Source organism: Rhyacophila brunnea, unplaced genomic scaffold (genome assembly GCF_057557595.1).
Source record: "Rhyacophila brunnea isolate RB1 unplaced genomic scaffold, BYU_Rbru_1.0 scaffold_16, whole genome shotgun sequence".
NCBI lineage: Eukaryota > Metazoa > Arthropoda > Insecta > Trichoptera > Rhyacophilidae > Rhyacophila > Rhyacophila brunnea.
The window spans coordinates 12288062-12310259 of record NW_028232816.1 but is presented as its reverse complement, the minus strand read 5'-3'; the positions used below and the strand labels follow the sequence as shown (position 1 = coordinate 12310259).

The following is a 22198-nucleotide window of genomic DNA, read 5'->3' as shown; positions in this document are numbered from 1 at the left end:
AAACCCAACAACTAAACTGGATAGCTATCCTTATGCAGCGGGGCCTCACGTTAAACTTGTCGGTTTCTAGATAGTGTTTGTTGGTTTTCATAATTCGGTTAAACCCTGCCTAATCCAAGCAATAGTAGATAATAGTCTAAAGATAATCATTTAAGTATCTATAAAATACCTAAAAAACCATAATTTTTTTAGATAGTTTATAGGAACGACAATATTTTATTTTGATTAGTGTTTGGGTAGACACGGCTTAATGAATTAAAAAAAATATATATATGTACTCCTTATTCAGCGAAAACAAAAAAGTATGACTGGAAAAGTGTGCACAATTTTTTCGGATTGCCCATAGCATACCCAAACTAGTATGGTTTGGTTTAGGCAGGGTTTAATTGATTTTTAAAAACAAACCAGCACTATCTGTTGTATTCTTAGTTCAATGAAAATAAATGAGTATCACTGACAAAGTTTAGTGTGCACTATTTATGTCGGATCTTAAAAGCCTACCTCCGCCCCTCGCCACTACGTGTCTGGTAGTATAGGGAAAGCATGACGTAGTATATTAATTTGTAATGATTCCCACAATATGAGAGACTATTCACGTACATCGCATGTAGGGAATGAGCCGTCCACCTCTACTCTCAACAACTCTGTTATTATGGGTCTAGGACGATTTGGCACCGCGAACTGGCCTCGGGCGATTGGCCTCCGGTAATTAGCCGCCGGTACAATCGGACGCCGGCCCAATTGGACGCCGACCCAATTCGACCCCGGCCCAATTGGCCGCCGGGAGGATTGGACGCCGCACGGTTGAATTAAATGCGCAAAGGAATAGACGTACGTAAAGATTTGTTGGAGTAAGTAAGCAAGTCAGTTTAATGTGCTTCTATCTTCTCAGTAGTTGTACCTTATACATTTCGCGCTTGACACATTTTTAATACGGATTGAGAATAATTATTATGCCTTACAAAGTTTATTAAAATAAAATAATACTTCCCTCTAAGTTAGAACTGAAAGATGTGCATAATCAATTAATTTATTGTGTATACATGTGTACTTATTTATATTTCCAACAAATATTAAAAATAATGTTAGAATGAAAATAACATTATATTTCAGCGTTTAACTCGTTATACCTTTATACCTATTATATCGTAATACCTACACAACGTATAGAATTCCTACAAAAGGTATATATTATAACTGTGAACAACAATCATCCATATTTTCCACCTGGAATCGGATAATAAAAATAATTACCTTGACAAGTTAGACATCGCCGGTTCCGAATGTGCTAAGATACGAAGAGTACCGGAGCTCGACATTTCTTTGAATTTATTATTTGGCTTGCTGACCGCCGCGTATATAACCGGCCGCCTTGGTTGCTTCGACTCAGTAGTACTTCGCCGTCAACCAGTTAGTTCTTCCTATCTCAGTTTCTCTTTTTACAAGAAGTGTTGCGACACTGGATACCAGTCGATCACTTACATCGACAGTGTGTGGATAAGCGCCGTGCAAGACACCTCCTCTCGACTGTACTTACTCAGTTCATCAGTCCGTAACGTAAGTGAAAATGAAAGTAAACTTTGTTGTAAATTTAACGGTAAACTGTGGTATTTTCTTAAGGTACTTTCATACCTTCTAGAATAACTGGCATCAATCACATTTATAAATTAAATATTGTCAATTCAAATTTAAAGTAAAACAAACGTCAATATTCCGTCGCTCTATTTTAAATACCTCCTTGTAGTTTGAGCCAATAATTCGATGGTTTAGTGCAGATATTGTATGTCCAGTTTTTTGTCGAAATTGAGTTCTCATTATTATACAAAACGTTCGTCTGCATTCTATCTTTGTCCAGTAAAAATATTGTACGTCCAAATAGAATATTTGAAACGATATTGTATTTTAAAAATATATACTTAATATTTTGTCAATTTCTCATGCATCTCAAATCTTAAAATTCGATTTTCTCAAAATATACAAAACTGGAAAAAATGCCAAACGATAAAATGTGCAGGAAAGTTAAATTTTTAAATTACGAACCTATACTTACTTAATTCGATTTCAGTTCTGTAATATCAAAATATTAAAAAACATTTTTTTGTTTCAAATTTTGGGGAATTTTTTCCAATTTCAAATTTATAAAAAATTAATTACAATGGAAAATATTGTCACTTAGGATACTTAAGAAGTGAAATGAAAATAATTATTTTTTTTAATTCAATATAATCCTATGTATTTGTGTTTACACAGAAATGTTGAAAAATTAGCGTTTAGGATAGTTTAAAATTGAATAGACATCATATTCTGAGATAATCAAAAAAACTGTTTTAAAAAATACTTAGTAAATTTGATGAATTATCGTCACTGTCCAGTCCAAGCCAATTGTCGTAACCCTCAAATATCAAATTGTTCAAGAAGTGAAAAAAAACCGTAGGCATTGGATTTATTTTAATATTAATCAAAATTATCAATCATATTTGATTGAAAACGGACTTCAAAGCTCTGTTAAAATCTTCGCAATGAGTCCCTATATATTTAACTATTAATGTTTTTCAAAAAAAATTAGGGTTACGCCACTTGGCTCGGAGCCTAATTGAATCCATGCCATCGCAAATATTCGTGTAGGTATCTATCAAAATATCTAAAATTATACTACGTAGTACTCTTCCTTTATCGCATGCAAAGAGCAATTCGTCTCTATCAGTGGCGAACGGTGGAGGTAGGCTGTTAAAATCCGGCATGAATAACGCACACTAAATTTTGTCAAACGTATTTGTTTTCATTGAACTAAGACTACAACAGTGGCGCACCCAGGATTTAATATTGAGGGGGGGGGGCAAGGAGGAGAATGTAAATTAGTCCCATAGGCTCTTTTTCTTCTTCACAGCCTAATCTCTCGTTTATCGGTCTTTTGTCTATTGTATGTTTCCTACACCATGGTCCCCACATCCTGAAACGGGCCCTCAGGCTAGGATATTTGGCGGCCCCCCTACCTACCGCTAAGATTAAAGGCAGTGTGAAACACTAAATTAACGTTTTTCAAATTGTGTTTTAGTTCAAATTAAGGGTACTTATACAGTGAATTATTGGCGATTTTTAATACATCTACTTTAATAATGGAGCTGTAGAGGAGTATCGACACATAATAATCAAAAAACATATTGCACAATTATATAAGTAATTGAAAATGTTCATGGCCATGAAGTATAATAGCGCCGCAGGCGAATTTTTTTACTATTAAAGCTAATTTATGATGTGTGTTTATCTCACTTATCTGGTCAACCCGACACGCCGAGCCCCAGGCTAGAGCCCCGTTAGCCCTCCCAAGCTATGACCTACACCACTCCGGAATTCGGGTGGACACGGAGAATTTTTTGACAGTTCCATTAGGGATTGGGTTTCTAAAAAACCCGACATTAGTATTTCGAAATTTTTGTGTTAGAAATTAAAATCTAAGAATTTTTTCTATAAAGGTGCTGGTGAATTACATTCTGATAATTTTTATTTTGGGGGGTGCCAGGGCCCCCTGCCCCCCCCCCCCCCCTGGGTGCGCCACTGGACTACAACATGTACCTAGTGTTTATTAGCTTTTTTTAAATTCAATAATTAAGCCCTGCTTAATCCAAGCAATAGTAGATAATAGTCAAAAAATATTCGTTTATCTATAAAATATCTAAAATTATTCCATTAAACCAAGCACACCAATATCTATCGCACGCATATAATATTATGCATTATTACGAGAAGCAGGCCGAATATTAGAGGGATTGGATCGTTTGGGCCTTCCACTTTGGTGGGCTGACCCCCTTAAATGAAACTATGGGTGATTTAAAGTTGCTTTGTAATATTGTTGCCAGATATTTGAATATCTATGGACGTCGGTATAAAATGTTTTAAATGCGAGCTCTTTTTACAGTGTGATTATCTATACAATTATCTGTAAAATCGAGAATCACGCGCTTCTTATAAAAATATTCAGGAAGTTAATTATTGAAAATGACAAAAATCAGCACAAAACAATATTGTTAGACAAATAAAAGCGTCCTGTATATTTTTTCTTGCATTTTTTCTGTTAAACAATTATTACTGAAGAAGCTAAGAATTTTAACAAAATAATAACTGGGTATGACTATTTGTTCGTTAAAAACACAAGAAAATATTGATTAGGTAAGTAGTAGGTACATATTGATATTTTCTCTAAATCTAAATTAACGTCTTGTAAATTGTTTTAAATTATTTTTTTAAGTTTCTTTAAGCAACTGTTTTTGGAACTAATTTTTGGAGAAGAAAATAAAATTCCTACTCCATACCTAGGGGCATGGCCCCCACAAGGAGGGGCTGTCAGGGCTCTAGCCTAGGGGCCTGGCGCAGCAGGTCGACCAGATAAACACACATCTTAAATTTGCTCTGATAGTGAAAAAAATCGCCTGCGGCGCTATTTGACTTCGGCACCATTACCATTTTTAAATATATGGTTGTGCGATGCAATTTTTTGTTATCTTGTGTTGATACTCGACAACCCCATAATTCGATGTGTTAAAAAATGGCTAAAAATACACTGATTTTTTTTTACCTTGAACAACATTTTAAAAAACGTGAAGTGTAAAGTGCTAATCTTAGCGATAGGTAGAGATGGCACCAAATATTCTGGTTTGGGAGCCCGCTTCAGGATGTGGGGGCCATTCCTAGGGGCGTCGTACTTGCTAGGAGCGACCTCAACAAAACATATACTTTGGTTCATAGACTTTTAGGTACAATGGGAAGTTACTTTTAAACCAATAAGCACCCGTCTAGAATTACATCGACCATCGATCAGTCAAACGAACAGTTAAATGAAAACCAGTCTTAAAAATCCACTGATAAAAAATGTCATGCAAAATGACATTGATCGTTGATTGCCAAGGTTTATTTACAAAAAAATAACGAGTTTACTAATGATACGTCCAGTTTCAATAATTTATTGAGTAGCTTTTTAATCCGATAACATTATTCAAATGAATCGAGAATAATTCGTAATTTTACCTGTTGATATTCACGTAAGTATGTAAAAAAAAAAAACTAAGCTGCAGGTCTGAAAAAATATAAAGTACCTATTTAATTTCGTAATAATATAATATGTGCTAGTTAATTCTGCTAAATTATAATTTATGTAAATCCATGAAATAACAAGGTGGTTGTTTCATATGTTTAAATCTAAAATATATATTTTCATGACTCACTCCGTTTGGAGGTTATGATTTTTCGACTTTTTTATTCCATTATTCGAGAATTAATGAATATAGTAATACCCCGACATACGCGAACTCGGATTTACGCGATTCTTGATTTTTTTTCGTTTGGCAACATTGAATGGTGTCTGGAAGAAACTTACTACGTAAGTCAGAATTTAATGGGAACTGTATTAATTTTGTGTTTGAAAATATTAGATAACTTTAAAACGATAAATGCATTAAATAAATAAAATAATATATCGACAATATGTTTCATACAATTGAACATTATTTAATTGGTCCCAATTAGGGAATCCAATCCCGAGCCAAAATTCTGATCCCGGGATTTCGGGATTACAATTTGACAATCCCGGGATCCCGGGACTGGTCCCGGGATTGGCATTTTTTTTCATTGCTTATATAAAATTTTTATATTTACAAATAACACTGATAAAATCGACCAAAAATAAATCTAGTATAATTCATTCTATTTAAGAAATTTATTGTTAATATTGTATATGTTCAATCTTGGAAATACACAAGTTTAATGGAGTAAATAATATTGTAATATAAATAATAATGTGAATTTAATATGAGATTGCTGTTTCTGATAGTAAAGACATAATGAATGGATTAGCGAGATTTAAAATAGTAAAGCAAATAATCATGGCGTACTTATGGCCTTTTCGCTTCATAAATCTAATTAGTCAGCCAAAAATGAAATTGCCGTAAAACGTATGATATCATGGTGGAATTACTTTGTTAAAAGTGCGAAGCATTGTTTTTTTCCAATCTTTCTCATTTTTAATAATGTGAAAAAATAAAATGAATCGGCTACCTACACATAGGTATAAATCAAACTTCATTCAAACTCAGTTTATTTCTAATGTAGCTATTTTTTATTAAAAGTATTATTTCCGTTATATTTTCGCTTTTATTTTATTTTCCATACAAATTGATAAAAAAAATCAATCCCGAAATCCCGGGATTATGTTTATCAATCCCGGGATTCATAGGTATCGAAAATAGCTCGGGATTGGAATCCTTAGTCCCAATTAGACAACCACAATTTTCCATTTTTATTCTAAATAATAATTATAGCGTAGATTTATGTTAATCAAGTAAAGTTTAAATTTCATTTTCCATCAATGACCAAATCTGAGTTATCTAGTTGTAGTATTCAGTTGTACCTCGACTTACATGAATTCGACTTAAGCGATTTTCGTCGGACTAACTTATCGGGTAACTTTATTATACTTCGCGTATTACTGTAGGTACTTATTTGATTCTTGAAAATTCAAGATTATTTTTTTGTCTTCTGAAGTTTCTTGAAAATACTTGAGAATATTATTGTATGATCTTCCGGACTCTTTATGTTCTTAACTACGATTGATTATTTTCCTTCAGGGTCGAATTCAAGAGCTTCTTAGACCTTCTATGCTGTTTTCATTTATAAATCAGATGCTTGTGCACATTTTTACTCGCCATACTTTTCGGTTGTACCATTACAGGGACGTACCAAGGATATCAGCCCGACGGATACAATCATAACACCCGTTTAAATCAGGCCTGTGTAACTTTTTGGATGAAGGGCCACATTAGGCGTAAAACCCACTTAACGCAGCAAGTGTGGCTCTCGCGCAAAATTTCACAAGTGGCGCGTAAATCAACGAAAATACAACGTTTGACGACGCATTATACGCGCGTGCCGCATGAATCATCGTTTTTTCGCGAATCACCGCTTCTCGGCGATACGAATGAAAGAAAATACAATGGAGTCCATTTATTGAACACAGCGAGCAAAATCACGCTCTGGACGGCGTCGTCGATCGACGGGCGAGAAGTCATTATTTAATAACAGAGATCTCATTGTTTAATTTTATTGCATGTCCTATATTTCGCTGGTTGAATAATGTCGTCGTAAATATTAATTACAAGCCCCGAAATAATATAATATTTTTATTGCTTTGTTATGAGAGACACTGTAATAATAATTATGTTGTGCTGCTTGGGCCGCTTATTACATAGGTGAAGGGTAATGAGCGGCAAGAGACGTGTGATTATGGTTATGAATAAACGCTCATACGCCGACTTCGCCCGCTCGACGCGTTCTATGGGCGCTATCGCTTAGGAATATAAAATGAAAGACAGGGCCGCAAGTAAAATACAAATTTTAGTCATACATTATTTATTATCACGAAAAAGGAATTTCAACATAAAAAAATATTGATTGTCTAATAGCCAACAATTGAATGTGAAGAACGAAACTGTTTTACATTTTTAACATTTTTTTTAATTTTAAGTGTTAATTTTGTAGTTGAGATTCTTAAAACTGCTTGTAAATGTTCAACGGTGATGCTTGCTATTCATAATTGAAAATGTTTGTTCATCCTAGGTTGATCCAAAAATAAGCAACATTTTCGATCAGAATCTTCAAGTTGTTCGCATTTGTCCGAATTAAGAGTGTTGTAAAATTTGCGGATCTCTTTCCGACGGTGCAATTCACGTATATTCAAATTTTATTTTTAAAAAGGCGTTAAAGTGTAGAAAAAAGTAAAGTTTTTTAAAAATACGATTAAAGCTCGCGGGCCCCACAGAAATACTTGGCGCCCTTGGCGGGCCGTAGTTTTCCCAGGCCTGGTTTAAATGTTATAAATTAGTTTTTTTTTCACGCGCTGCGGTGATGGTTTAAAAAACTCTGACTTATCCGATTCAAGTATTCATGTGATCTTTGTATGTCAAAAACTGGTTATTATTAAATAAATACGATCAGTAAACTGTTGATATAACCTTCTTATATTTACTGTTTTTTTTTCTACTTGAAATTATGTCAGTTTATTGATGTTACAATATTAATATAATCGTAATTGACTGAGAAATGTCATTAATTTGAACATTTTCGAGTAAGTGAAAAGTTCAATAGTGACAACAAAAATGTATTTGTTCATTTTTTTAAATAATGCTTGGAGATACATTCATTGTAATATGGACAGAAATTTCGAAAAATAGAAAAAGCTGTCGACATTGATTACTCAAAAATTGTAGAATTAGACAAAACTCTATTTTAAAACCACTTATAGAATTGTACACCATTGTAAACACCAGTTAAATTAATAATCATTTTAACAAATTACTGATTCGGCAAAGTGTTGATTGTCGGAAATTTCATTCGTTATGAAAATCTAGCCGTCCTGACTCCTCGAACCAGAATGGGTTTTCACAGGGTGGAGGTTTATATTAACAGATTTTTGTTTTTACGAGAAATAGGTGTTAGCCACCTGCTCAAACTATTATGTCCATACTCTGATTCCAAACATGATTGCCAGACCAAATATTCGAACCTAGAACCCCGACATTATACCTAACACCCAACGCGTCAGCCGCTCGGCCATAATTTAATCCACAGATTTTAATTTCACTAAAGTGTTTGGCAGAAGCAAAGATCAGTTGGGAAAATTATATAATAAACTATTTCTTTTATTCAACGAATAACACACAAGACTTGAGAATGTAACATTCTATATATTGAACATACATAATTTGAAAACACCTCATGCATATACACACTAGAAATAATCTTTTTGTGCGGGACTTGAACCTGTACACACTGGATTCATGCCAGTGTGCTTTTCCAATTAAGCTACCAAGACTTGGGTGTCTGTTCCTGATATATTTCCAGGCGTAAACAACTGCTGATTCTTCACATAAATACGTAGGGCCTCGTGATATGCTCGATTAAGACGGAATGTGGTGCGGGGCGATTGGTTTTGAGGGTCTATGTTTGTGTTGTCCTTCCTCTGCCAGTCCAAAAGTGCTTTCGTAGACGCTACCGAACGCACTATGCAGTTTACCTCGCTAAAGTTCCTTCGATGATATTTTATACTTTATACTACTTTATAGCAACAACGAACTGTGCGCATCAGTGTATAAAAGATTTAAATGCACAGACATCCGACAGTACCGACCTTCAGCCAAGACAGCGTCAAAAATAAAAGAAAGAAACGATATTATGTATAATAATGGCTTATATGCATCTACTTTCCGATATTTAAGAGCAAGCAGCTGTTTAATTGCAATATGCAGCTTGCCTTGAAAATAAACTGGTAAAAGATAAACTATTACTCTTTAAATAAAATTAATTTAAGTACAAATTAATTTAATTCACATCCGTTTTGACTAAATTTAAAAACGACAATATTCTATTTTTGAAATAGCATATTGTAAATTATGACATTTGACAATCTAATTAATTCTTACCTAACGTAATTGGTGAAATGAACAAAAAAAATATAATTTGTTTCGTATATTGAAGTCATACCATACGTAAAAAATATGAATTATTATTTTGTGGTTATACTTTAGCATCGACTGATAAACAAATGTTAAATAATTATTCAGATTTTCTCTTTGATAGATCGTGAAATAACATTGTACTTTCTATTAAGTACTAAAATTGACGGACTTTGGGTTCAAATACATCAGTAGCGAAGGGTGGAGGTGGGCTGTTAAGATCCGCCATAAATGGTGCACATTGAAGTCATTCGTATTTGTTTTTATTGAACTAAGATAACATTTTACAGATGGTGTAGGTTAGTTTTTAAAAATCAATTAAACCCTGCCCAATCAAACCATTATAGTTTGGGTATATTTTGGGCGATACTCAAAATTGTGCACACTTTTTCATTGATACTTATTTGTTTTCGTTGGATTAAAAATACATATTACACATATTATTGGTTCATTTTTTTAAATTCATTAAGCCATGCTTAAAACAAACTATAATATATAAAAAAATATTAAGCTATCTATAAAATAGCCAAAGTTGTGGATGATATAATTACACAATTTTAGATATTTTATAGGTGGGCGAGTATTTTTTGACTATTATCTATTATGGCATGGCTTTCGCAGGGTTTAATTGAATTTTAAAAAAAATAACCAATACCATCTGTAAATTGTATTCTTATTTCAATTAAAACAAATACGTGTGACAGACAAAGTTTAATGTGCACTATTTATGAACACATCTATACAGAACATACCTTAACAGCCTACCTCCACCTTCGCAACTGAAATACATTATGATCACGTTATGTTCTGTCACATGCTGGTACGGCGACAAATTTAGTCTATGGTTATGTCATACCGTAGAATATTTTGAATGATCGCTATCTCTATAAATTCAACGGTGGAGAGTGCCAACTCTAATGTATTAGTATTTTGAATTATTATTCATTATTCATGCTAATTTCATTTAATTTCAACAGTTTCTACGTGTGCGTACGTTAAAATTACATGTAATATATGTAAGCATGTAGAAAATGATAAAACAAACATCGATGTAACGCGGTCCGCGTGAGGTGACCTCATCGTTGTTCTAGAGATTTTGGCATATTTTGCTAACTGACAATATTCATTTAAAGGTTTAAAATGTGTTACGGGATGGGAGCATCAGTAAACACAAAGAAAAAAGACATTACACACTTTCCCCCGTAGCGGTAACTTTTTGTGATAGCACATGACAGCACATAACAATATGATTATAACATATTAATTGAACCTTTATGAAGTCGTGGGTCTGGAAAATTTACATGTCGTTTTTCAGTGTGTGTTCAGATAGAGTAATTATCACCTAATAAGTTGAACAAGTGGCTAATATACATTTTTTATAAAACAAAAATATTCGACCGTGGAAAGGAAAAAGGGCGTAATCCACACAATTCAAATTTTACAGGAGGTACAAAAACGTTTTTGTTATGGTTTTCGGTCAACGTTAAACTACAAAATAGACATAACCTTGAAGTGCATGATAATTAATAATTTGGTTTTTATAACCGTAATCTGATATTAATAAATTATTGAGTTAATTAAAAAAAAACAACAAAAATTACGGTTAAGTTTTAAAAAAAAAAAAAATTGCTAGCTGAATTTAGACAATAAATCGGCATTATTTGTAGCTTAAACCATTTAGACACAACATGTATTTAGTTGTGTACAACGGTAAGTATTATGCAACAAAACCTAGTTTGAAAAAAATCAGGATTACGCCCTTTTTCCTTTCTACAGTTGAACGTTTTGGAACCTCTTCATGAGGCGGCCAGATCCACATCAGATTATAGTCAATTAAGAATATACTTGCACGAAGAAATATCTGACCACTGTTCGTTGACTCGGTGAAAAGTTGACTAGGATTTAAATTTTAAACCAACAAAGATAACAATTATTAATGTTTCCATAGTTACCAATTCAACCTTGCTAAAACGGTTCTGAAATCGCTATCAATTAGTGTTGTAGTCGAGAATATTGTGCATCCTCTTTATTAGTCAAAACTCTTCGGCTAAATCACTATCTTATCATTACAGAATCACATCAAAGATGCGTCTTCCCCTGATCTTCCTCCTGGTGGCGGTGGTGGCCACGCAAGCCCAGAAGTACACCAACAAATATGACAACATCGACGTAGACAGAATCCTCTCCAATGACAGAATTCTCAACAATTACATCAAGTGCATGTTGGATGAGGGACCATGCACGGCGGAAGGAAGGGAACTCAAGAGTGAGTACTTATATTCGTCATCGTTTTGTCATAATATATGACTTGAAGATTTTCTACAGATATACCTATATACATATATTATAATTGAAGTGCCGAATATTGACGGAATAGAAATGAACAGTGACGTCCCGTGGGTGTAGGCAGATTGAGCATCGCTTGGGGGCGGCAGTTACTCGAAGGGCGGAAAATCGAGGAAAATCATTTGGAATATATAGAAATAGCTACATAAAATTCAGCTCACTGGTTGGAAACACAATGTATTAATTAATATAAAAGGTTTAACGCGATATCTAATTTACTTCCGTTGCCTTTCGACGTCCTTGATAAACGACACGCGCAGCTTTGAAAAAATTACAGTCTGACTTATTAACCAGTGCGCATGGAAGTTGCGTTGGCCGTCGAAACTAAAGATGCTCCTCCTTCCTACAGAGCGTCCCACCTACTGCTCCTGGCCCATGATTTTAGTCTGTATCGAAGAGTCGTGCCGCAATTATATTGATTATCGATTTAATAATGCCTAAACCTTTGCGATCTCAAGCTAAAAATATCATTACCAATGTTGCCAAGTTTTATGAAGAAGAAAGCTATCTTTCCATTTAAAAAAATCAGCTCACTGGTTTTGTCAGGTTTGCGATATCTAGTTTAATTCCGTTGCCCTTCGACGTCCTTGGTGACCAGAAACGACACGTGCAGATTTTCGTATAATTAGTCTGATATTTTGTTAGATATGTATCCATACAACACATTTCTTAGGTATTAGACTCATGAAAGGATGATAAAATAATGTAATAAAAAAATGAGGCGGCATTTTGGCGCTGCCTAGGAGCGGCATTTTATATAGAGACGTAATTAGAAGTGAATATAGTAAAAAGAGCGTATTGCGTATCCATTTATGTATGAAACTAGATTCAAACAATATGTGCCCGCGTTGTATGAAAAGTCATAAGCAATGATTACAATCGAAATCGTGTTGTTATTTTCATAGCAACGTATCTAATTGGAAATGTTTTTGACTGATATTTCCTCCTTCAAATAGGTACTAATAACATTAAGAAATATAAATAAATAGTAGTAATATATAATGGTGGGATTATGGACGTGGAAGCCTCCACGATAAAAAATAAAATAAAAATCATAAATTGTAATAACTAAACTACTAATGTACCTAGTAAAATATCAATCTATCTCTTACCTATAACCACACCATGTAACTAAAATGATTATTATTGAACAGGCAGGTCATGTGTTGCTTATTCGAATATTACATCATGAATTTCGTCTGCGGCGCTGATATATTTTGCCTGATTTAAAGTCAATAAATAAGCATTATAAAAAAATTATGAGATTTTAATTGCATTTGTTTATTTCGAGAAGAAATAAAAACTAAATACCTTGTCGTTGATAAATTTAAATAATATTTGACAGACAAAATGATAATAGTAGCAGTTTCAGTTTTGATTGAGGGCGACAGTTTACCTAAGCACGTCTCTGTTGATAGTTAATTAGTTTTAAAAAAGCATTAACAAAACAAGACAATTCCTCTTTCGTTCAATTGAAATTTCATTGTCGATATTGTTTTGAGACAATGAATTTGAAATACCATGACCTAGTAGGCATACGAATTCGCAGACAATCGGTTGGAACGTGAAAAGCGTAGATAACATTATTTTTTACTTTAAAAGGATATTGACCCCGGGCTAATATATTACTTATCAACGCATCTATTTTATACACAAGACTGCTATCGGCAGCTATCGAGGGTAGTTTTTAAAATTTTTGTATCATAGTATTATAATTGTTACAAAAATCTAATCAACAGTTTATAATACAATCTTCTACTTTTACTGCCATCTTTTATCGAAGGTTGGCATCCAATTCAGGATACTCCCTATTCAGTAGGGATTTCAATACCGAATGAAAATATCAATACTGGTCTTTGGTATCTCTTATTGAATACCGGTATTTCTTAAACATAAAAAAACTGGAGTAGATGCTTATCAATAAATATAGCTATTAAAATCTTTTAAAAATATTATTTTATAGCAAAAACCTGCATACCTACATTTATTATGTTGACATTTAAAAATATGTATTGATCATAATTGTACATCTAGTGATTTTTTACAAATAACTTGAATATATTGATAATTTTAACTAAAGCCATCAAACGTTCATCAAGTGCAAATAAGTCCGGCTGCTTGTACAGGCATCAAGAATAATTATAGAATAATTGAACATTTTTGTCACGGGTGCTTTCTATTTCGAATTAATATTATGATAATTCATCGCGACAATTACTTATACAAACATATTTGATGAAATTTGTTTTATTATTTTTTCACCTGTGTTGGATTCACTCAATATATTTGCATTTTAGCTGCACATAAATTATAATTCATTTTCAAAAACGTAAACGAGTGTGCTTTCTTAATACCGAAAATTCCGGTATTTTGTATTTTAAAAACCGGTATTTCGGTATTGATAAATACTGGAATACCGGTTTTGCAATCCCTACAATTCAGGGCCAGTAATAGCAGATCACCAATGACTTAAACGTTAAACCACGTATAGAGGTAGCTTGGACTTCAAAGTGAAAGAGACTAAACTAAAAATGTTTCCCCTTTTATGACACGTCGTAATGACTGGATGGACGCAATGGGTTGGAAAACTGAGTAACGTATATTCCTACAAGAAATGGTGTTTTATCGCGGTAATTTGAACGGCCGTACCACATAACAACGTTCTTTTTTTAAATCAGGTTCTCGGTGTAAAACAAGAGTGTTGGATTAAGTCTTGTTAGGTTGGTACCGAAGTGTAAACTTTGCGAAATGAAATAGCGAAGGATTGCCAGACTACGAAATAAATAGTAATGTACGAGTAATTAATTAATGAATATGTATGTCCATATTAAACTAATTAGCGCTTTTCATGGCTGCACCAGAGATAGGCTGAAAAAATATGGCCAATCAGGTCATGGATTGTAAACACGTTATTTCAGAGGATATCCATATGTTATAATTAACAATAATTATTTATAAATTAAATTCTGAGAATTACCCGTACATATTATTAGTAATTTGGCGGCCATTATTCATAGTAAAGAGTATTAAATTTGCATAATAAATGGGAAGCCGGTAAACCGAATGTCTCAATGTTACGTTAACAAAATTTTAAATAGTTTTAGATCTATCTGAACCGTGTATCGGGGGGTCACGTGAATTGATTTGCAATACAAATATTTCAATTGAAAATTATGTGTTGGTATGTCAAAAAATGTTTACACATTTTTGGAATATTCGGGACTTAATCCATGTGGAAAATTTAAGAAGCTCCGGTTTAATGTACCTATATTAATATAGTTACAAAGTTTTGTTGGTTACTTATTCATTTATCGAATAGTAATAATTAATGTATTTCAATAATTCCATCCGTATTTTTTAATATACAATGTATTCAATTAAAATAAAACAAAATATAATATAACTATTACTTCAAACTGTAGTTAGTAACGAAAGTATTATTTATTTATTTAAGAAAACAAAACATTATGTACAAATAAAAATTCAGGACGTTCACAACATGAGATTTACATTATAACAAATATTACTTTCACAAAAGAGAAGAACAAAATAATAATAATAATAATAAAAAAATCTGACAATTACAACTGGAACTGACTTGTTGTAATTGCTACAATAAGTACTAATACCTCGATACAAAAATATGAACTATCCTCGATAGCTGCCGATAGCGGCCGATAGCAGTGTTGTGTATAGAATAGATGCGCAGATACTATTATCTCTGGGTCCATATCCATATTCAAGAATACTACCCACTAACGAAATGTAGAGAGTAGGTACGTATGACATTTGGATTCTTGAATGGCTTGGCTGGTCGCATGATGAATCCTAGAGGCTTACTTGCACGTAAAGCTGTAAAAGTTATAAGCGAGTGAAAAGATAACGAAGAGACAAAAATTATGCCAAGATCTTTCGCTTCAGATTGGCGCTTTAATGAACTTTTTGACATTATATAATTAAATTTAATCCGGGGTTCTTGACCTAGAAAAAGTGAGACAAAAACACTAATTGTCAGTATTAAATTCTAGTTTATTCTATATTATAATATAATCCGCTAAGCCAATCACATAGATACTTTATGTGTCGTCATTCACGCTTTGAAAATTTTAGGTATTTATAATTTAAATCTGCCCAATAGATATTTGTTTGTGCTTCGACATGCATGAAATTACAATGAGCAGATTAAAAACGTAAAAAAACAAATTATGTATTTTCTGATCGTTGATTGACTATTGCGGATTGACTCGCTTGATGGATTCAAAGTCAAAATGTGATGTTATTTATTTTTCTTATAATTCTATTATATACGATTAGTGGTTATGTAGGTATTACGAATGTTATGTGCCTAAGACGCAATTTAACTATATTATTATAAATTTAGGATCGTATACTATATTTTTTTAATTCTCGCTTGTTTAATTGTTATGTAATATTATTTATTTATCACATTTTTTGACACCCGCAACCGGAATTTGGAAAATCATTTATGTTGGCGTGTTAAGTGTCAGTAAGTAGGAAACCCGTAGCTTAATCAGCTAATTTTCTCTTGAGCATGTTTTTATTTAACTAGATTTTTTTTAATATGTGGAAGTGCATTTTCCCCGATAAAAGTGATAACATTCTCACCATCAACCCGATAAAACGGGAACTTCGGTTGTTTTTTTCCGTAAATCGCTAACCGGTGATGCCAATTCTTAATAACTATAGTCGGCCCAATCCAAAAAAATGTACTATAGCTTTATGACATTTGAAGTTATTTAGCAAACGCATGAAGTATATTTAAGTTGGTAAACTACACAACTATTAACATCATTCTATTGCCATTCTGATTTTATTACTCACATAATGACTGCCATTTTTTATTTCCATTGTGTTTACTTACAGTTATAAACGATTTAACACAAATTTTACAAAATGTTCAATTAAATAACAATGCCGCAGTGCAATATTATTGACTGTTTATCTATTCATTGTGGCGGATTGTCTTTTTATTTATTTTTTCTTTTGACCACGTCCGATCCTAATAGGATCACATAGAGTGGAGGTGTGTATCAATAGATTTCTGTTTTCAAGAAAAAGGGATGTTAGCCACTTGCTCATCCTATTAGGTCCACACTCCGACTCCAAACACGGATTGAAAAACAATATGTGTATTTGCCAGACTCATTCGAACCTGTGACACACGACATTATAAGCCGATAAATTTCGACTCCATCTCTATGGAAGAAAGATTTTTTCAACATCTTTATCTAAATCAGATATATTCATATATACATACATAATTTTGAAAACACTTCTGATAATATACATTATAAACAATAGGAAAAAAATCTTACTTTGAACAAGTAAGACACCCCGCGGGAATCGAACCTGCATCTCTCGGGATTCGCATCCATACACATAGACCACTATGTTAAAGGCTGATTCGTTGAATAAAAAAATAGTTATATATTGTAATATGTACAGCAGAGTAAAGTAATGCATGTAAATTAATATTTTGCAATGTTTACAATACAAATGTGTTGCAATATAATTGAATTGAAATTGAATTGAACATTTCATATGACAATTCGTTTTTATTCTATAATCTGTTTTTTACACATGCATAGAAATACATGTAAGTGCCTCATGTGAACAAAGAAATTGTATTATTTATTTCATTACTTTGGTGTGCAAAAATGAAGTCCTTTGAAAAGGAATTGTGCAATGAATACATAAGTCAATTGACCTCAATGTATACACCAGTCTCGCGACATTTAGTTATGCAAGGCATTGCTGCAAGCCAAATATGTCGTGCTTTGTGTGTTGTTAGGGTTTCCATACAACAATATCATTATAATAATATATTATTATATATGTAGGGGCATTTAATTATAATTATTAGGGGTACCCTACGCCGCCACTGCACAATAATATGTGTAGCTTATTGACTATTCTGGTTTTTCGCTCAGATACACTGCTAAAAAATACATATTTAAAAAAAAAAACAAAAAAATTCGCACACGACAGCCACAATACGTTATATAGACGGAATATTACGCGAGGTGATGGGTAGGTGCCCCTATTCTGTTAATTCTAATAGTGACGCCCAACGGGGGTAGGCAGGTCATGCATTGTATAGAAGAGGCACAAGGGCGGCGACTGAAGGAACGAATACAATATTATCACTACCAGGGAACACAGAATTAATGGAACATGTTAGGATATTTAGGATATTTTACAAGAACCTGTTAGAATATTTTATGAAATATCATTGGGAGGACATATTAGTTTAAAAAAAAACAATCGAAGCATTAAAATACTGATAACATACCTAACTATTATTGTATTATAATGGCGGTTTATCGCACAGCCAACATTTTCTTAATGGTGTCTCCAAACCTCTCAGTGCCACATACCATCACGCACCTAAATCTATCACTGCTTGAGAGTAGGTTTCGTAGAAATGCTCAAAGTAAATTTCAAGATTTTTAGTGTAAGTACCCATTTGCCTGTTTAAGATTGCCGAAAATAAATAATTAAGTAGGGTTAACGAATTTGCAAACAATTTTAAATGAAAAATGAAAGCGGTTGGCATTCTAAGCCTCTTTGCCAAGGGACGTCACTGAATCATGAGATACATTTGTCTCAAATACAATCACTACACAAACTCAACGCATGTCCATATCTCCAAACATTGCCATCAAATAAGATGTAAATTGGACAGATATCATACAATTATTTATTAATAATGTGCGCGTATTGGTAAAACAAGATTCGACGAATCACACAGCTGCTTGTTTATCAGTGCATTTTCACGTGTTTGGCATTCGTGGCGAGATTCTAAAAACATGACCATTTGTACAAAATTGTATAAAAATATTTTTGTACAAGTCGATTATGTGGAATACAGCGGCAAACACATTTTTAAAATAACCGATATACTGAATTATTTGTTATGTTAACCAAACCTAACCTAACCTAAAATAACCCAAACTAACAACTAATCCAATATATTATAGAGTATTTTCAAAATGTGTTTGCCGCTGTAATCCACATAACCGACTAGAACCAATATTTTATACCATTTTTTATACAGTGTGCACAGCGCTCGAAATGGAAAAGTTTACGAACCGGAGCGCTCGACAATTTTCTGAAAATATTTACATAGGACGTGTCAAATTTTATGTGTATTTTATAAAAATAAGTGTGTTAGATTTTTTGTTGTACAGCCTATCTAGCTCAAACGGTCAAATTATTTTTTTCCACGAGACGGAGCAATAATTTTACCGAGTTCACGAACCGGAACGGCGCTCCGGTGCGCTCCAGTCCATTTCGAGCCCTGAGTGTGCATTATTTTGTTTACGGCTAGATAATATTTTATCAAATTTTTATATTGAGATTTTAAGAGAGCTTTTAGTGTGGAATTACTCAAATGGTCTTCAATGTTTTATCCCATAATTCATAAATTAGGACTAAATTAAGGATTTCGTTTGAGTCATTATTGCGACCAGGGTTTCGCCTTTCGGCATCTTCAGGCACTATACGCACTCACTAATAGCAAATACACACTGACAACGAATACAGTTAATTATTGTTTATATAGTACGAGTAGTTTAATACAATAAAAGAAGAGTAAAAGTTTATCACCTACCACTACCTAATTCGTAAAGCATCAAGTTTAGTATAAAAACAAATTTTGAATATTTTAAGTGTTTGGAAAAACCCGTAGGTACCTAGATAATATTAATGCATCCAGTAGGTAAGCCCATTTATTGTCTAGAACAGTGGTTTCCAAACTTTATGTTACTACGCCTCCCTTTTAAAAAACCTAATCTTGGCGCCTCCCCCCCCCCTTCATTTTAAATAAATAATACAGACACATTTTTAAACAGTCAAAAATGTACTAATACTAATACAAAAGTTAAAAAAATATATTAAAATAAGCAAGGTTTTACTACATAATATATTATATTCATTAAATTAATTTGTTTTTCATGCGATGAATGTGCTTGTTTATTAGCACAATCAATTTCAATAGTAGTCAATCCAAATTCATCATCGTTAATTGACGAATGTATTCTATCATGGGCCCCACATCCTGAAGCGGGCCCCCCAGGCCAGGATCTTTTGCGAGCCCACCTACCTATCGCTGAGGTTAAGGGCAGTGTGGTCCTCTAAAGCAGTGCTCCGCAACCGGTGTGCCGCGGTGCAATAGCCAAATTTTCGTATATGGCTGGTAATATATTTGAGCACCTGCATGAACTTAATAAAACAATGCAGTCAGAATGAAAATATATTGACGTGCTCTGATAAATTAGAAGAAGTCAAAAATAAAATGGAACTTTGGCAAAAGGAGTTAAGACAAGGATCTCTACAAATGTTCCAAAGGAACTACCAAACCACCATTGAAAACAAGCAATTAATTTTGGATCCGTCTCAAAAACATTTAACTTTGCTGCAAAAGAAATTTCATCAGTACTTTCATACAGTAAATGCGACAGGATACGAAACCCTTTTGCAACCAATGCAGAAAATTCTATAGAAGCGCTTTTCCTATAAATTCGAGAGGAATTTGTTGAATTGATAAACGACGGGACGCTAAAACTGAAGTTCGCCGATGTTCCATTGGCTATTTTCTGGATTTCGGTTAATAAAAAATATCCTCGGATTTCCGACAAGGCTATCGCAGTTCAGCTCCCATTTTCGAGTCAAAAAAAGTTGCCTACGGCGCTATTTTACTACGTTAGTAAGTATTAATATTTTGAAACATGTGATTGTGAGACACAATTTATTATTATTGTATCAATACTCGATAAATAATTATTCCTAACCCGACAAGTAACCATAATTATATAAATAGAATATAACCATACAAAAAATCGCTAAACATAAAATCAATACCATTAATTTTACCTCGAACACTATTTGAAAAACGCTATTTTAGAGTACCACACTGTCTTTAACCTTAGCGATAGGTAGGGGAGCCCGCCAAAGATCTTGGGCTGGGGTCCCCCTTCAGGATGTGGAGTCCATGTTTTGGTGTATAAATTGTTTTACGTGTGGTGTGCCGCGGAATTCTGGGAAGACCTTTGGTGTGCCATGGGTTGGAAAAGGTTGCGGAGCAGTGCTCTAAAGTAGTGTTTCCTAAATTATACACGGGAGTTATCATTTAAGTATATCAATCATCATATATAGGTATAACATCAAATTGCAACGCACAACCACAATAAAATATTAAATAAAATATTTGATAGCCCCGAAAGAAAGCAGGCTACTTTTTTTTACTATTAATAAAATATTGTGAAAAGTGCATTACCAAACTAACCAAAAACTCAGTAAATAGATTTTTGTTTGCTTCAAAATATTTGGCGTAGAAATCATTTAAAAGTGGAAACATGGCGAACTTATTTTTTTTTGTAATTTGGACTTCCAAAGCTCCAATTTTTAATGAATTCACTTTGTCTTTTTAAATCAGTGAATACATTAGTGGTCCTTGCATTGATTTATTCACTCATATTTTTTTAATTACAACCAAATAGACAAGTTTAACAACAAAATTGTCGTTCTTAAACATATTTGCCTAAAACTTCAATATTATGATTTGACCCTTTTATTTCTCATTTTTTCACGAGATAGCCAGCGCGCTTCACAATAATATAGCAGTGAGGTATTATAAAATTAGACTTCATATTTTCAGACAGGTTTGCAAACAACCTTTTATAGGACTGTTTTTTTATGTAGTTTATAACTAGCGGCCGTTTTATAAATTATGCATTTGAAAACTGCAAACCTGTGGCTACATTAATTGTGTTAAACTTTTCGTGCCTCCCTTTGCAACACTCCGCGCCTCCCAGTTTGGAAATCACTGTTCTAGAATTTAAATTCAAATTCCATCATGTACCCTAAGTCGATAGTATTAATTTTTGTATATTTTTATATAATTTCTAAATATTATATTTTTTTAATTTCCAGAGAGTTTACCTGACGCACTTTCCACGGCGTGCGACAAATGCACCGACAAGCAAAGATCGACCACCGACAAGGTTTACAGACATCTCACCAGCAGGAGGCCCAGGGACTGGGTCAAGCTGGCCCAGAAGTTCGACCCCCAAGGAAACTACAAGAGGAAATACGAGTCCCTAAATGGAGCACAATAGGATGATAATATGATAGAATTAAGACTCGATATTATCTCACGATAATTCAAAAGCATGTGAAGTTTTTTATTGTACTTTTTAAGTTTATTAAATTTGTGTAGAAACTTGAAGTATCAAAAGCAAGCAAGTTTATGACTTTGCTGATATGATAAAAAATGAGGAACTTTTAATATAATTTTTTAACTTCTACGAATCAAAATAAAATATTCGATA

General features: G+C 33.3%; 1 protein-coding gene across 1 annotated transcript; it reads left to right on the top strand.

The window, feature by feature from the left end:
* The first annotated feature begins 1388 nt into the window (after positions 1–1388).
* Positions 1389–22198, top strand: LOC147074400 (ejaculatory bulb-specific protein 3-like). The gene is made up of 3 exons (XM_085944076.1): positions 1389–1557; positions 11573–11766; positions 21801–22198. Exons 2-3 carry the CDS (start codon positions 11586–11588, stop codon positions 21983–21985), a joined length of 366 nt encoding a protein of 121 aa, XP_085800202.1. The 5' UTR covers positions 1389–1557; positions 11573–11585; the 3' UTR covers positions 21986–22198.

Coding starts and splice junctions, on each gene's coding strand:
- LOC147074400 (XM_085944076.1), top strand. CDS start 11,586: ATGCGTCTTCCCCTGATCTTCCTCCTGGTGGCGGTGGTGGCCACGCAA. Junction 11,767..21,800: donor GGAAGGAAGGGAACTCAAGA/GTGAGTACTTAT, acceptor TTTAATTTCCAG/AGAGTTTACCTGACGCACTT.